General features: G+C 37.5%; 1 protein-coding gene across 5 annotated transcripts in view; it reads right to left on the bottom strand.

Moving 5' to 3' along the window:
* The window catches only part of LOC126175661 (dnaJ homolog subfamily B member 6-like), a 333,822-nt gene that overhangs the window by 9,507 nt on the left and 306,202 nt on the right, over window positions 1-18,113 (bottom strand). For 4 of the 5 annotated variants that reach the window (XM_049922569.1, XM_049922570.1, XM_049922568.1 and 1 more), the window contains 4 exons: window positions 12,078-12,161; window positions 8,138-8,247; window positions 2,900-3,004; window positions 1,379-1,558 (listed from right to left, as the gene is read on the bottom strand). In XM_049922569.1, coding sequence (XP_049778526.1) covers window positions 1,379-1,558; window positions 2,900-3,004; window positions 8,138-8,247; window positions 12,078-12,142 — 460 coding nt within the window. In that variant the 5' untranslated portion in view covers window positions 12,143-12,161. The remainder of the gene's footprint in view (window positions 1-1,378; window positions 1,559-2,899; window positions 3,005-8,137; window positions 8,248-12,077; window positions 12,162-18,113) is intronic. The other variant, XM_049922571.1, reaches the window with a different exon arrangement.

Genomic DNA, 18,113 nt, shown 5'->3' with positions numbered 1-18,113 from the left:
ATGTGTGTGTTATCTATTTTCTGGTAAAATTTCTTTTGGTTTGTGTTGAATGTTTGGTTTTGTTTCCTTCTATTTTCACTTTTTTGTATCTTCTAAGTAGTTTGGCCAATGCTTGTAATTTCTGCTTCTTTTCATCTAATTGCTCTATCGCTTCTTGTTGTGAGATTTTACCTAACCTTTTTCGTTTTTTTTTCTGACATTTCATTTCTTATAAATTGTGTTAGCTGTTCGATGTATTTTCTCAATTTTTCTATTCTGATCTGTAGCCTGTGTTGCCATGCCGGTTTTGTGGGTTTCTTCTGTGTGTTGGTTGGTTCTGATCTCTGCCTAGTGTGTATATTTAGTGTAGTGAGTGCTCCTATATAAACCAGTAGCTGTAACTCTTCCATAGTTGTATTTTCATTTATTTTGTTGTGTATGATTGTGTTGATAGTTTTTATTGTTGTTTCGATTTGTGGGGTTATTTGGCAGTCTATGCAAGAATGGTCTAATGTCTGTATTTGTGTCTTTGTATTCTATATGTGTCAGCTGAAAATTCTCTTCTATATCTAACATGTGTGTCACTTCGTGTTCTATTTGTGCTTGTTCTGGTGGCTGTCTTAAGATTTCGTTTTCCTCTGATTGTTTAAGTGATGCGTGTTGGTCTTTGTTTGTTTGCTCTGGGATGTTTGAGTCCATTACTGTATTTTCTTCTTCTTCTGATTGCACATTATTTTGTTCCAGTATTTGTTGTACTTGTTGTTTGATGTTTTCTAATTCTGACTGGGGTATCCTGTTATTTTTTATTATTACACGGATCTGATCAGCTAGTCGTCGTTCTGTTAAAAATTTTAATTCTGGGTATCTGGTAATAAATGTTGTGTATACTTGTGATCTGTATCCAGTTGTGTTGGTTCCTAGGTTCGTTGCTTGGTAATAACAGAACATGAGGTGTCGATTAACTTCATCTGACCATCTCATCCTCTGTCTGTTTTGCTTCTAGGGTGGTTGCAGGAAGCATATCCTGCAAAACACCTCTATTTAGATTTAAATCATTTTCCAGTTGGCTAGCAGTGTCGTTACCATTGTGGGCGGGCATAGGATTCAAGTGTCGTCCCCGACCATGATGGCGCTTGTCCGAGGCTTCTTTAGTTCTGTCCTGAACCAAGAAATCACACTAAAAGGGGGGGGGGGGGGGTTAGCCCTATTAGTGGTTTGTTCTTTTCGTCACCTTTTACGACTGGGAGCTGCGTTTATGCATCATTTTGAAATGTGTCCTCAAAATTACACATACATCCTGTCCTAATTTCGGTGAGTTTACTTGATTATTACTATCATATTACACTATACCACAAAAAAGCTGTTGGTAATTGCATTGCATCAAAGTTTTAATACTTGCCTCCAAAAACATCTTGGAACGGTGAACTGCCAAAGAATTCTCTGAAGACGTCTTCGGGGTCTCGGAATGTAAATGGAAAAGCAAAATTTGGATCAAAGAAATCATCATGCCGGCCTCTGGATCTTCCTCCTTGGCCAAGACCTTCTTTACCATACTGATCATACACACGGCGTTTCTTCTCTGGAACAACATTGACAGAACAATGCAGTACACACAAACCAGCTGATCATTATAAAGCCAGAATACCCACAATACATGCATTTTTATGTGATTTATTTTAATGTATTTTCATTGACATCTCATAATTCCAAGATAAATCAATACTGAAGAGGTATTTACAGTCTTACTCTGATGTACAATATAATATGAATTTAATACTATGTAAAGCATTATGAAAATGATGTTAATATTAGCAGATTAGTAAAAGCTGTTTGATATCCAGCAACACACATGCATCAACACCAAGGTAAAACAAAAAATATTTATCTTCCTCCTCCACATTTCATCACAGCATTATAGCAATAAATGCTGGCAAAACCAAACTGTTACTGTATTTCATGGTAGATAAAACAAATGACAAGGAAATAACAGGTTAAGAAGGGTGATTCATGGGTGAAGTTCAACAATTGCTCATTACTTATGAGCAACATGTTCATTATTAGAATTACTTCTTATATCCACACATTCAAAATAGGATAATTATTTTAGAAGTGTAACAATGATGCAAAATTTCCTAATTTTCAGTTATAAGCTTGTAATAAAGAGGATGTCTGCAACTTACAAGTGTTGCCAAGAACTGAAGAGTCCTAGTGTGCTAAACATAGAAGTAGTATATAGTGCAAATGCTTATGTTGTTGCTTATGTAGCACAAAAATTGTGAAACTGTTGTTCTGACAATCCTTGCAAAGATAGAGGGATGTATCAGTCATGATCCTTACCCACACACATTTAAACAATTTCACACACTACCTGTAATGAACTGAACTTTTTGCATTTTTACTGCTCACTAACTGATTTTGCCAGCAGTTTATATAACAGGGAAGAGGCAGAAAGTTAGAACTGCTCACATTTGATTTCTACCATGGGGAAAATTTTTCCATTTATTTAAAGAATTTAGCTTTTTTTAAGTAGCATACACACAAGTGGTCGTACTACATATTAATTGCCATGATACCATATGATCCCAGAAAAAGGTTTAAATTAAATAGCATATTTACCAGTAATAAAATCTTACTTGAAGCAATTATTATCTGTGCCTTCTCACTTATCAACTAATTCCCTCCACTGAAGCCAAATTTAAGCATAGATGACTATGGAAGGGATAGGACTCTGATATACTAGAATTTAAAAGTAAGGCAATGCCATCCCTGATATTTTTATGTGGACTTCAAGATGTTAGACTGTGGGAAAAACACCGTTTTGTGGTTAGAAATCAGATCTACTGAAAAAGAAATCATATTAATTGATTAGCAATGGGAGATGGTGTTTTAAGCACTCTGAGATCTTAAAAATAAGAAATACCGAAGAAACGACGGAAAGGTGTCTCAAAAAACCCTCCAATATTGAAGCTTCGCGGGGACCTTGCTGACGCCTTCTGTCTCTGGTCGTACACTCGCCGTTTTGATTCTGCAGTGAATATGAGGAAAGAAGATTACTTTCACAAGCCATTTACACAAAAATTCGCTCTCACCATGGCTTTGAGAATCTGGTTAGTTTCACATGTATTCAAACAGTTAAATGTTCAAAATAGGTTAAACCAGAGCAACACATGAGAAAAGTTAACACAGGTAAATGCCATTCCAGTTACCATCTTCCCACTGCCTCAGGTATTAGCATTTGCAGCAACAATTGTGGAAATGGCTTGTAGAAAATTTTAAAAAAGAAAAACATTGTGATGCTAGATTCTTCCACTTCTCAGATTTCAAACTGTAGCCTGTTGCAAAACAATCAAGTAATTCCAGTTGTGTTGAAAGTTGTTAAACTATAGCAATGTACATGCAACAATATATATGTATTTTAACAAATCTCATCTACCTCTCAAAAGTAAAGCCTTTCCATGTACACAAGTTAGTTGCCAAGTTTTTCTTTATGCAAGTTGCGAGAGTATGTGGCTTACTACTGTAGTATTTGCCGCCATTTACTCCACTGTCTCTTACAAGATGCAAGACTGGCTGTTTTTTTATATTCTGAAGAAATAATTTTAATGGAACAACTTAAATTATCAAGGAATGTGGGATTATTGCTATCAACTGTAGTATTTTTGTAAGCCACAGATTTAAAAATAAAAGGAATTCACTAGTGCAAATAGTGGGTACCTTACTGAACTTGTGATATAAATTACCCTACAAGCCTTGTGAAAATGTGCAGAGCAGAGAAAACCATTGCAGATACTATATGAAAAATGCACATAAAACGATACTGTTTGTATGACAAATGCAACAACTGCTTAATGATGTAAGTAGCCAAAACTGGAAATATCAAGCTCCTGACAACACAAAGCAAGTGGAAAAAATAAAAAAATCTCACTGGACTGATTTCAGGCAAGCGCATCATCTTCCTGTTTAATATTTGTCCATAAATTATTCTTCCAGTTATTAGATTACCTTAGCTTTTACTTAGGCTGCCTGTTTGATCTCTCCAACATGCCTAGAAATGTGTCACGTGTTACTATCAATCTGATCATAATTGCACAATTCAAAGAGTAGGGCTTTTTCCAGTTATACTGATGGAAATGATTCGGTATCTCATAATCCTAATAAAAAATCCAGGATGGAATAATGACAATTATAAAAAGCTTATCTTGCTATTCACTGTATTGAAGGTATGTTAAATCACAGGCAGCATAACAAGAGACTACTGTATGTTGCGCCTGTCTGCCACTCAACATCTTTGTGTGGTGAGAAGCAATCTATCCTTTTCATATTGTTATTATAATGCTAAAATAGCAATAAATGTAGAAAAAAGTATGTAGCACTGGTGGAAATAAGGCTCTGAGGGCAAATCATGAGCCGTGCTTCGATATCTCTGTTGGTGTAGCACTTGCCCACTAAAGGCAAAAGTCCCAGGTTTGAGTCCTGATCCAGCACACTGCTTTATCTGCCAAGAAGGTTCAAATTAATTCACACTCCACTGAAGAGTGAAAAATCATTCTGGAAGAAATACAATTCCAGCAAAGAAATAAAAAATAGGAAAGGATTAGGTAATGTCATTTGGTAATCTACTGAGTATCATTAACTGAACTTTATGTTCTCTATATTGCTGAACATACCGCATGGTTTCTCACAATGGCACAATATTTGTTGCACACGTAGTAGATGAGAAATATCAGTCTAACAAGAATAAACGAAACACACACACACACACACACACACACACACACACACACACACACACACACACACACACACACACACGACAATGTATCTCAGTGCTTCACTGGAAGGTAAACAGTAGGGTAGCTTTACATAAAATGACACTTAAAAATAATCACTATGGAAGACTGATAGCATCCAGCGAAGTTAATAGATTACAATACAGTTATATTCTGAAAAAAGGCTATGATTGTTTAGTAACTGACATGCACAGTACAAAATATAACTCATTTGCCATTTGCCAAATAAAAATTGACATTTTTTCTTTAAGTCTGATATGGAGTACAATTCAAATTATTATTGTTGTTGTTGTCATTATTTAGGATAGTAGAGTTGAATATAGAGGGGTCAGAATCTGATGGTAGTATCACACGAAAAACCTGACAGCCTGCTTCAAGATTCTGCTTCCTGCTCTAAAGTCCTGTTGATACTTCTGCAAAGTATTTTTCATATTATCAGCAATATATGTGACACATAAAATCAAGTCCTGTCATACGGTACTGACGAGTTTCCTTATATCTCAAAGGAAATTTATGTGATCAGTGAAAAATACAAAATGGATGAAGTTTCTTCTTTTTACAAGGAACATACTTTCTTTTAGAAAAAACAGAAACACACACAGGTTAATTTTTTTCCCTTTAGACTTCTTACTTGAGTCTACACTTTCAAGGAAACAACCATTTGGAAGTCCTTTTTAAAACTATATTTCAAAATAACAGTCATTGTTTTTATTGTTTCTCTTACACTTCCTATACAGTTACAAGTTTTCATTGAAGTCTTCTTACATAAATGAGAAGAATGAAGACATGTTAAAGATCCCAAAAAGCAAGAACAGAAAATTGGACATTTTTGCATGATATATAACTTTTGTTTCTCTTAACAGAACAGTCAAATAGAATCTATGGATACCAAATTAAATCTAGTAAACAACGTGTCACTATGAGAAACAGCATTTCAGAGTAACCTTTGGTTGGGATGAGGTTTAGAGAGCAACATTTTTATTAAGTCCGAACAATGTATCAAAAACTCACTGTTTGAAACATAAAATAATGAGAAAATTTTACATTTGCTATGAGACACGTTAAACTGGAAATTACACAGTGTTCTGTCATATTAAGACAAAACTGTCATCATCCCAAATGTTGGTTTGATCATCATACTTCTTTACAAGGCATTATTGACCTCCAAAAGGTTGGTTGGTTGGTTGTGAGATTTAAGGGACCAAACAGCAAGGTCATCAGTCCCGTGTTTCATATGTGGTCCATTCTGCTAATGTGACATCTCAGGAAAGTCAGAACAATAAAAGGGAAAAGGCTAAAAACGTAAAGGGACCGTCATGTTGCCAATGGTAAAAACAAAACGAGGGAAGTCAGCAAGAGAACGAACCCAACGCGATGCTGAAGCAGCATAGGCAAGACCACCTGTGACGTAAGAGGTACAACCGCTAGAATGTAGAAAGTACGTATGAGAAAAGGAGACTAACCAAGCCTTAAAAAAAAAAGGGGGGTAAAAACAGAGTAAAAGGGGAAGGAAAGAGGATTTCGGTCAGGGAGGTGAATCGGGAATCTCTGAACACTGCTTACAGTGGGAGACACCCAAAGACTCACCGCCCTGCCCCAATACCAGAGAGAGATTAAAAACCTTAAAACTGAGACCTCCAAAAGGGAGGAATATGCAGTTTAATGTGGACTCCAAATGCAGCTTAGCATTTTCATACTAACAAATCATTGCTACTGGTAAAAGAAGTAAGATAGAAGACAATAAGATCAATGAGATCAAATCCCGGACCTTTGGATAAGTACAATATTGCAGTTCCTGTATTCTCCGGAAGTACGATCCAATATTGACAATATGGTTGACAACATACCGAAGTTTGGGTCTGGCCATGAGGCGTGCTTGGATAACCTAATGGTAAGGTGACTCCTCATGGTTAGCAGGAAATTTGGGTTCAAGTTCCAGTCCGGCACCAATTTTCATTATTGTCATTCTACTATAAAGCCTACTTTTGTTCATATTCTAAATACTAATGCATTTCATGTATTTTGGATATATAGACTGCCACCTACCCAATAAGCCACTGAGTCGTGTACATTTATACTGATTGGATAAGGGATGACAACAGATCATGTTAGTATGACGGTGAAAGTTGATGGCTCCTGGTCTTTTCAAGAGAGTGATGAACAGTTTGAACTGAAGACAAGTGCCTAACCAACAGCTTGCATTTCCATGCTATATCTGCTTATCTTGGAACATTTAAATGGAACAGACACAAATTTAATTTCATATATATTTGTTTTACAGAGAACTCATATGCTGGTGAAATGATTCCTACTTGATGATGTGTGTGCACTGAGTGTACAAATGCAAACACTAACGAAGAATATCTGCAGTTTGTAGATCTGGGGCAAAACTGCATAACTTCAATGAAACAAGTATAGCTATTTTTGAATCTGATGAACCTGAGAGCACAACAAGTCAGTGGATGTTATGAGAGCATCTGAGGCATTTCACAGCAACTGTAGACACCTTCTCACAAAAGTATCTCAAAAGACAAGTCAGCAATGTGTGTTATGTGACAGAAGGTTATTCTTTCGATCCCCCCCCCCCAAACATGTATTACGAACAGAAGAAAATTGCGCTACAACATTTTATGTGTAGTGAAACAGAACTTTTTCTGGTGAAGGCGTGTGCACACACTCCTCTTGACACACAGCTACCATAAAACTCATCTGTTTCCACAGCTTCCTTTTCAGAAAAGTAACAATTTATAACAACTATGGGATAAAATTTTCTGAATTATGTACTAGAATGACAAATTAATATAGTTAACACTGAGAAAGAAGTAATTGCACACCATCTAAATGCAGTCAAGAACCTGGAGGTCTACAGAACATCACGACGAAGAAGTTCTACAAGCAAAAATAAAATTGATCCAGTGCAGTTTGCAGCAAATCACTTTAAATTATGTTATCAGTTGGAGGAGGATGATAACTGAACAAAGATTTGTATTTTATGTGCCTCCCAAATTTTTCAGTTCATTACAAATTCCAATGTTCAAAGGAAGCTCCATCACAAGAGTGAAGACCTAGAAAGTTATTGCCAATTTAAGATTTGACATTTAGACTAAATGCTGTCCAAAGTTACGTCGAAAAGTGTGTTACATGTATCTATTATCGGTACATGCAAAAATCCCATGATTCATGCTAGTATAATTTGAGAACAAACTACTAATATCTATTCCAGCTTTAGAAGGTGAAAGAAGATCACACCAGCTCTCTCATAGATCTTTCTTCTATAGCATAGCCTTAAGTCTAACAGAAATTGAAATAACATGCAAACTGTTACACAAAAATATTTTGTACAATGTTTTAAACAACAGGATACTTACCATCTGATAAAACTTCATAGGCCTCTGATATTTCTTTAAACCTCTTTGTGGCTTCCTCCATGTTGTTTGGATTTTTGTCCGGATGCCATTTCAAAGCCAATTTCCGGTACCTGATGATCATATAACCAAAGCAAGCTACAGCATTACAGAACAACAATGATTTCTAATATGAATTAAAAAACATGAAAAATCAAAATGTTTCAAAGCCTTTTCTTTCAATACTATACAGAAGCAATGTTTACAGGGAAGGAGACAAGGGACATTTGTGAACAATAAGAACCCTTAGTATAAGCAGGAGAAGAAAACTTTGTGCTCTGTGTATAACGAGACGGAGTGGAGGAGGGAGGGGAGGCGGGAGATTGTGGATGAAAATTGGGTGGGATGGGAGGCGGAAGATTGTGGATGAAAATTGGGTCACGAGGAAAAATAGGGAAGGAGTAACAAACAGATTCAAAGGGTGGGAGGAGGGTGGACATTGTGCGAGTGTAACATTTAGAGAGAGAGAGAGAGAGAGAGAGAGAGAGAGAGAGAGAGAAAGAAAGGAGTATATTGCAAAATATACTTTCTCCGGTTACCCTTCCATTAGGAATGTGGGTGCATTCAACAACCGTTTTACGACTTTCAAATGATAGATCTCAGCAATCAGTTGTCCTTTTCTTGCAGGTTTTATTTGGAAAATCTAGATTTCAGCTAGTGCCTAGCCATTACCAATGCATCATTTCATAGTATCAATGCACATTCTAGTACATCAGTCCCCTATTGTTCAGGCTTCTGTCACTGTTCTTTGAAGAAACAACTGTGACAGAAGGCACTATCCAAAATCTGTATTTGCCGAATAAAGCCTGCAAGAAAAGGACAACTGACTGCTGTGCTCTATCATTTGAAATAACTTTCTAATAGAAATGGCAACCATTAGCATAGGTGCAAGTACCTGGAGATAGAACAGCATCCAACAGTATGCTAAAATAAAAGTATGGCACGGAATCTCAATGCACTATAATTGTGTTGAAGTACTAATACGTAGTGCAACTACATACTAACCAATGACGGCACTAAAATGAGAAAAAGTTTCACACATTGCCAGAAGTCTTCCCCGCAAATTGTAGTTTCCAACAAGCTGCCACACTGAACAGTTACTTTCTTACTGCAGCACAATTAGGCCACGGGCAGAAAGGTTACCACTGTGAAGTAAACAATACCATGCTGTGTTTTTGTTTGTTAGAGTCACTCCAGTGGATCTGACAAGGTTAATGACAGCTGTTTATAGTCATTTGTACCAATGGGGGCGATTTTCAGCACTGGGTCAAGCAGTATGAAGAATCCAAATGTTTTTTAACATCCATACTCATCACACATAAGATGGAATGGATGCACGGGGGTGGGGGGGAGGAGAATTTGAGGGGGGGGGGGCGAGAATTTGAGGGGGGGGGCGAGAATTTGAGGGGGGGATGGCAGGGGGAAAGAAGATGATACTACTACTGTCAGCAATTTGTTGCACTGTTACTGTCAGAAGTTTGTTAAACTGATTGAGTACGCTTCATCATTCCAAAATAATGTAACAGCACATTTTAAGACAATGTTTTAGCTGGACAAGCTATATTACATGAAAACCACAACAATGAAGCAAATAAATTAATGTATTAGGATTCAATGAATGTAAGTAGATAAGAAAACACATCAGAGGCTAGCATATTTTAACATCTCATAATGACAGGCCATTCAACATGTAAAAGCCTAAAAGTAAGCAAAGGTTTCTATTTATTTCTTTCTAATAAAGAATGGGAAATACTGAACAATACGAATATAAAGATGCAGCTTCTGTAACTGAAAATGGGATAGATAATTCGAACATTTTAGATCTAGAGCACCTGTATTGAAAATCAATAGGAATTTATTGGAGATTCCAGTATGAAAAATGTGTAATGGTAGTACGAGTCCAAATTTTCAGTAGTGGATGACTATGAAGGAATGAGTGCGTGGGAAGCAAGCATTGCATCTCACACATTCTGCCACAATAGGTGGCCATCCTTTCCTATCCTAAGAAGACTTTCACTGAAGTGCATCACTTGTGCACAAGTAAACAAATGGCACAACACATACGTTGGATGGAATACTAATAGACATTACATAATGACTCAAATATTTTAGTCTCTGCTGACGTGTCACATTCTTTGTGACACTTGTAGTAAGTAGGTGGAATTCTCAAGTTCATAATCTAAAACTAGATGTTACAATAAAACTTGCTGTGTCAGAATGCATATGAGTCAACAGTTTCCTAAGTTGGCTACCTCCATGTAACAACAATTTTCATAAAGGAGAAAAAAAGTGGCACTCTGTTGTAATTTGGTTTTTATTGTCATTATCTATTTATTGCAATTTTTTCATATTCTGGATGTATATTTATACTGATCATAAATCTCACCACTATATTTTTATTTGAAATAAATATTTTGCTTTGAAGGTAATGGCTTTTTGAACTTAATCTGGATATAACTGTTTCTGAACATGTTTAGGTTTTAAAATGATGGGTACAAATGAAAAATAACAGACCAAATTATTACTGACCACTGGAAAGAACAACATAGTACATACCTACTAACTACGTTTTTTGAACAGTTGCTATAATCTTTATATTAAACTAGCACATCATTTTGAGATTACCATTCTTTTTACATCACAAACTGATCTGCTCTTCAGCCTCATCAGGTAACTCTCCAACATTAGAGTCTTCACCGAGTTCAGCCCGAAGACCGCTGTTGGGAGACATTCTTGTAGAGTGAAAGTTCATTAATGTCCATCCAACCTGCTCTATAGCACTTCTGTAAAATGATTGTTACATCTTTGATTTTTTCTCGGTTTACCATAATAGGTTTACGCATTTTGCTGGTTTTATTCTCATAGAAGATTTATCCTTCTTTCAGATACTTTTACCACATCCTATTTAAGTGTTATAACCTTGCTCCCCTTCAACAGTAATAGTGCTGAAACTTTTTTGTTTTAATTAGTGTCCTTCTTGAGGGCTTTAACTTTGTCATGCAAAGGGAGGTTTCATGGTAGCTTTAAGAGGGGTCTTCCAGGTAGCAACATGCACATATGATCCAAGTTTGTAGATAGTTCTGAAGTTTCCAATAATCTCATAATAATCACTGGGGTTCAAGATAGATTTTTTTGCACGGTCTCTAGGTAACGTACTGCTTTGAAATTAAGCTTACAATCAGTTACCGTCATCTTAATGACCAGCTTTTGCCTAAATAATGTGTATGTGCCAAAATCCAACCTGACAGATACACCAATATGGAAAATATAAAATACAGAAAGCTGAAAAAAGTAAAGGTGCAGTTTCCTCACAAGAGACATTTATATAACGTATAAAATGCATTCTTAATACGACATGACAAGTGTACTGAAATAACGAGTTCTGGAGATGTGTCTTTCTCAGATCATTAAATATGCACCGAATGCAGCCATCATGGATATAATGGAGTCTGGGACTTCAGTCAAACATTTTAGTTACTTTTATAATGGAAATAGCAGCTACTGGAACTTGTACAATGTTCTAAACTATGCAACCTGAAGTGCACTCTTTCAGCAAGTAAAAAGTTAATACTGGAAAAATTGGCTATTACGGGTTTTGGAAATGTGTGGCTCATATACCACAATTTCAAGAAATTTGTAATGTTAAGTAATAGGTCTGCTTAATATGGCATGCTGATCCATTTTATAACAGCTAACTGATTAATTATGCAAGAATAACGGAGATCTATTTTCCTTGTCGTATCCTAATGAAGGATGTTGGCAGTTCAGGACTGGGATCCTATTACTCAATTAATTAACTGATTGATTCAAGTGCAAGAGGGGTCCTAAACAAATAAATGGGGACAGAACTTTGGAACAGTTTTGTCCATCAAACAGTTGAGTCAGAGACACAGTAAATACATACGCTTTTTTTATGTCTGCTGTGGAGGCTGTTTTGGAGACCTCCAAGATCCGGTAGTAGTCCACCATACCGCCACTCTCTTCTGATCTGAAACAAAACATAAGAGTGACAAATTTGTAACAACCTTACATTATTCTTAAAAACTGTGTTATCCCCTCAAATCTAGTACTATGTACAATTCTGGCATTTCTTCTAACATTTGTTATTTTAAGTGAGGCTGCAAATATTAGAAATATCAGTTTTATAAGATGGTTTTATTGTTCTACTGATTAAATGATTGGCTATTTATCCAATGGCACATATGGAGAAGATGATTACAGTTACCAGATGCTGTGCAATGATGGAATGGGGAAGGTATCATCTGTGTCCTTTCAATGGAATCACCCCAACATTCATCTAAACGGATAAGTGTATAACACTACACACGAAAATCACAAGTTGTTATTAACAGTGAAACAAGTAACTGTTTTGAGAGAGAGACTTTGTCATTACTTGACAACCAAGAAAAAAAGTAATAGATGCAAAATGAAACTGTGTTAACTGCATTTGCTTCTAAATATTGTTGTTCTGTTTGAATGGCTATACTTTTTCAGGTGAATAAATTTTGTCATTCTGAAATGACTGCAAAAAAAAAAAAAACTTATCCTACTCTTTCAGTTCTTATCTGTGGGAAGTTATTTCCACAAAGGGTAATTTCAAGTGATGTTCCACTGACATCCAACATGTATCAGTCTTCACACCCATCTTTCTCAGATATGAATAATTGCCTTGTTACTGTTAGATATTATTCAGAATAAGTCATTTTATATTCACGAATTTGTAAATATGGCAGCATGCTGACCTTTTGTAAGTGTCAAGTGTTAAGAAAATACACTTTAGAGTTATTAACTTCTACCCATCGCCTTTTACAGATTCCAATAATACAAGAATGAACTTATTCAGTTTGTTTTCAAATTTTACCTGTCCGACAATCTCTTATTACTGAGCACACCTTTATGTTCTAGACAAAGTTAATGTGGAAAATGAACGTCATTTTTTCTTCTGACGATGTAATTATGTTCATCATTGTTACATTGGATTATTGAATGAGGAAGTAAATATACTGGGAAGCAGTAGTCAGAACATTTGACATCACTGAATGAGAACATGCAAAACGTCAGCTTGCTTGCATCTCTCCAAGATCTAAGTGCAAATGTGAATGAACTAAGTTGTTTTAGGAGTTTCACAATTATGTTCTTTTTCCATTTTAAATTCTCGTCAATACTGACACATGAAGATTTTGAAGTTTCCACCGTATTTATTATTTCCTTACCATGTGTTACGCTTATCGCTGGCGTACTACCTCTAGGTGTGCGGAACTGTGTATGCTGTCTTTTAAAACAGAGGTATCATTCACAGAAAACCAAACAATGGCACTTTTAATATCAATGTTTACCATTTCCTCTGTTGCTATCCGTATGCCTGCGTTGACTGCAAGAGTAGTGTCATCCGCAAAAAGAACTAATTGTTGTTTACTGGATTGAAAATAGTTCAAAGTGCAACTTTCTGCATTGGTAGTATACCTGTTAAATTTAGAAACACAACAACTGTTCCTCAATTATACGTCAGCATTTACTGCAACAAGTAGACGATACTTCTAGAGCATTGGGTTACCACCACCCCCCTCCCCCCCCCCCCCCTCAAGGCGTTGACGTACTGGTACTCTCAGAGAAAAACTGCATCACGAAACTGCTAGCCATTCTTCTTTATTCCACTGACACATCTCATCTCATGATGCTGACTCATCGACAGCTATAAGGACGTAGGTTACAAAACACTCATGAGCACGTCTAAATATGCAGGTAAGCACTACGTAGCATATTTATTTGAATTGTTTATTTATGAAGTTCCGTGGGATCATGAGATCCAAAGCTACTTCATACATATTTTACAGAACTCTGATTAGGAAATGAATAGATAAAGATTAAGTAACCAATAAAACACGAAACTTGAGTGCAAGAAAAAGTATCACAGTATAAAGAAAGTTCTCAACTACTGCACGAAACTCCTGTACGGAGTAGCAGCGTGCCACATGGAAAGCTTTCAAATTTGATTTGTATACTATGAGCTAATCACTTAATTTCTTCAGATCTATTGTAACTCTATGGAGAATGAAGTCTGCTGAATAGTGCACACTTTTCTGCGAGATGCTTCAGGAAGTGTTAGTCAAGTGTGTATAGCTTTTTCCGACAACTTTTCACTGAATAAATGTCGCACTGCCTTCTGAAAGTATCACTATAGTAACTAGCGTATGCCACGATGGAATAGTATAGGGAAGTCGAATGAAAACGTGAAAGGTTAGGAAATTATACTGTTTATTATCTGAAGAGTAGTCGTCATAAATTAACACATTCATCCCGCTGTGTGCAAGACCATCAATGCCTCACGGAAAAGTGTTCGGTTGCCAACGGAACCACGATTGTACAAAGGCGGGACCTCATCGTCAGAAGCAAATCAACGGTCACGAACTCTTTAGGGCTCCAAAAACACGGAAAACGCATGTGGAGAGTTGAGGATTGTATGAATGGTGTGTAAGGGCTTCCCAGCGGAGCGTAGTAGACACAACCTTGGCAAACATGTGCCGAAGTTGTTCAGAGTGCGCTGCGGGTCCACATGTTGCAAAAGTTGTTTCGACTAAGCTGCAGAAGTTCCGCGGGGAATCTTCATTTAGTCCCGATCTCTCCCCAAGCAATTTCCATATTTTTGGAGCCCTCAAGAAAGACGTTCGTGGCCATCGATTTGCTTCGGATATAGAGGGTGAAGCCTGGGTACAGTCACGGTTCCGTAGGCAACGATGAACATTTTTCCGTGAAGGCTCTGACTGTCTTGTCTCCTAGCGACACGTAGTAACAGTTACGGCGATTAGTTTTGAAATTGTAAAGTTTAGTTACTTTTCCCCTCTCGTCTCGTTTTCATTTGACTACCCCCTTACAGCTTTAACATTATACTGATGTCTTTGACGGGAAGTGAACCTTGCCACAGTGTTTAGATATGCACTGATATGTTCTACCGCGCGTACGTACTTTAAGCAAGCATCTCTCATCCTCCTGCAGCTGACTCGCAAGACAGCCGAGCGGCCCTGTATGTGGACACGGCAAGGCCGCTCCATGGCTGCATTTGTTTCTGCAGGAAGCGGGAAGCTGCTATCTGCAGACAGCCTTGAGAGCGGGTTCGTCCCCGCAGCCTAAGGAAAGTTGATCAGCCTTTCCTTGTGGTTACAACCGTCTGCTGTTGTACCTCCGACCAACACTCCACGTCGTGCGATACACACTTCAATGGGTGGGGTATCAAAACAGTATTAACCCTCGTAGTGTCACTGTGGTCAACACTATCCTAAACTAACTTCCTTTTTGTCCCTTGAATGTAAGATTTATGAAAATGGAATAATGATACTTAAGTTGCTTGTTTTTATGTTAGTTCATTAAAATACTGAATGTGCTAAGAGCCTGATATTACAATTAATACTATCCGGCGAGTCAATGTTTAAAATGAAGGGCGACAGTCTTTTAGTAGTGTAAAACTCCACTGAGGAAAGAAAGGTATTACTTCGGTGTTTGCAGATGACTCCACATAAAATTACGTCCCGCATTCTGCAGGTCAGGAAATTGTCGCTGCAGTCGTAAACCGGGCGAGATGTCGCACACGAATTTTCTTCTTTAAAAGACGTGGGTGTTTTACTGAACAAAAAGGGTGGGTGTTTTACTGAACAAAAAGGTTTTCGAAAGACTAGGAACACCGAATCTACCTTGTTTTCTCTGTGAAGATACCACATGTGCAGAACGAGAGCTTGGCATTAACGTTACAAAAAATGTTCAAATGTGTGTGAATTCCTAAGGGACCAAACTGCTGAGGTCATCGGTCCCTAGAATTACAAACTACTTAAACTTATGCTAAGGACAACACACACACACACGCACACCCATGCCCAAGGGAGGACTAACCTGCGGAAGGGGCCGCGCAATTCGTGACACGGCGCCTCAAACTGCCACTGCCCCCCCCCCCCCCCCCACACACACACACACACAGCAATCCACTGTTAGTCATTTCCTTTCCTTTTCCGCTCACAAACGGAACAAATGAAAAACGATTATCTATATGCCTCCGCAGGAATCCTCTCCTAATTTTCTGAACAGTGCGTCGCGAAAAGAACGTCGTTTTCCCTCCATGTATTTTCCCCATATTAGTTCACGAAGCATCTCCATAATACTTGCGTGTGAAGCCTGCACTTTTTTTCCAATTACAGAGAACGCATTTCCGTTCAAGGCATCTGTGGAAAGTTATGGTGGACATAAGTGGCACTTCAGCCGCATATTCTGTACAGAACTGAACAGGAAGGTAGTTTTTCATCAAAAGACTATTGAGAATCCGAGGCTAAAATCCCAAATTTGCATCTTATTTTCAGATTCCACGTCGCTTATTAGTGGTTATTCCTAGTTCGGCTTGCGACTGAACACAAAATGTATACGAAATTGATGACTTTTTGTTCAAGAAGTATTTGTAAGACAGTAACTGCAGTAAGTTACATCTTTACAATCGTCTTCCAGTGTGGTAACCCCAAGCATGAGAATGCGTGTTCAGTATGGATACGTTTAAAAATATAAAAAACTTTGTTTTTGTCCAAATGGCGAATTCACAGCTACGTGACGATTTCTCACATGTACATTAAACTCCATCCCACTTACAATCAGGCATAAAATCTGACAATGGAGTCTGAGAACCCACGGACAATAAATATGATTTCTGAGGTCGGCGAGCAACCAACGTTGCAATTCAGTGCACTTCTTATGCATAGTCGTTCTCGGTACCGAATGTCAAAAATTATTTTTTATGTATTGCAATTACGAGTATTACACATCTTCATGCAGCTGGGAACATACCACATATCAGTACAAACGGAGGTTCACAAAAATAAGCGTGTTGTCTATATAAAATACCAGACACTGTGGGTGAGCAGTACTTACAAATCTCAAATGCAAATATGCAAACGCACAGCCACTAGTGCAAACGCCCAGCTAGTACGAACGGTGTTGAAATCAGGGCACGTGAATAAACGAAAGCCAAGTAAAACCCATGATAGTAACATATTTATCACTTTCGCAGTGTCCCTCCTGTCCGTTGGTTACCACGTGATAGCCATCATCGTTTATACCTGGCTGTGTGTGTATTAGTGTACTCTAATGACATGGACCCCGTTAGTTCTCTGTTTGGACTAGCTGCTGTATTTTATACCTGTGCGTGTATCTTTGTTGGAGATTTGTGTAAGTATCACTCACATTTTCTAGTATATCAAATAGAACACATACTTATTTTTGTCAACTGCTGTTACGTTCTGATACGTAGTACGTTTACCGTTGCACGAAGATTGATAATACTTGTAATTGCAATCGTAATAAAGCAACAGCGGAAACGACCACGTTTAAGAATTACGTGAGGGCTGTGAATTCATGTCACATCAAACTATTAAATCCAATGCAGTTCTTCACCTCTCCTTGCGCGACCCCAGGACAGTGTTTCCGAGGCATGATATCGGAGTGCTTTGTAACATAATGAATCAGACATATCTTTTTCACAACGAACAGTTCTAAACCCGATGTAATATTTTATTATCCGTTTCGTTCACATACTTCAGTAAATAATACTATTTAACCTCCCAAGCGTCGCGATGTTCAAAATTCATCATCGGTATTAAGATTACTGCACTTTTACCTTGCTCCTCAACGCACAATGTGTTGTACTCAATAATTAGTCATGGATAAGTATAGAAGTCGATGACTGGTAAAGCTTAGCTACATATGTATAAAAATTTCTTAACTTAGGTCAAAGGTGCAAACAAAATGAACGAAGTTAATACAGAATACAACAAATACTTACGCCCGAACATTGGCGTGTGTTGATTATTAAGAAAGCCTTTACAACCTGAGTTTTCAACCCAACTTAAAATCAACCAAACTTGTTGCTGAAGGGCTGTGGATGACCATGTTGGTAAAATACGAAGTTTGT

The sequence above is a fragment of the Schistocerca cancellata genome, chromosome 3 (genome assembly GCF_023864275.1).
Source record: "Schistocerca cancellata isolate TAMUIC-IGC-003103 chromosome 3, iqSchCanc2.1, whole genome shotgun sequence".
Taxonomy (NCBI): domain Eukaryota; kingdom Metazoa; phylum Arthropoda; class Insecta; order Orthoptera; family Acrididae; genus Schistocerca; species Schistocerca cancellata.
The sequence above is the reverse complement of the archived record's forward strand: the minus strand, read 5'-3'. Positions and strand labels throughout refer to the sequence as shown.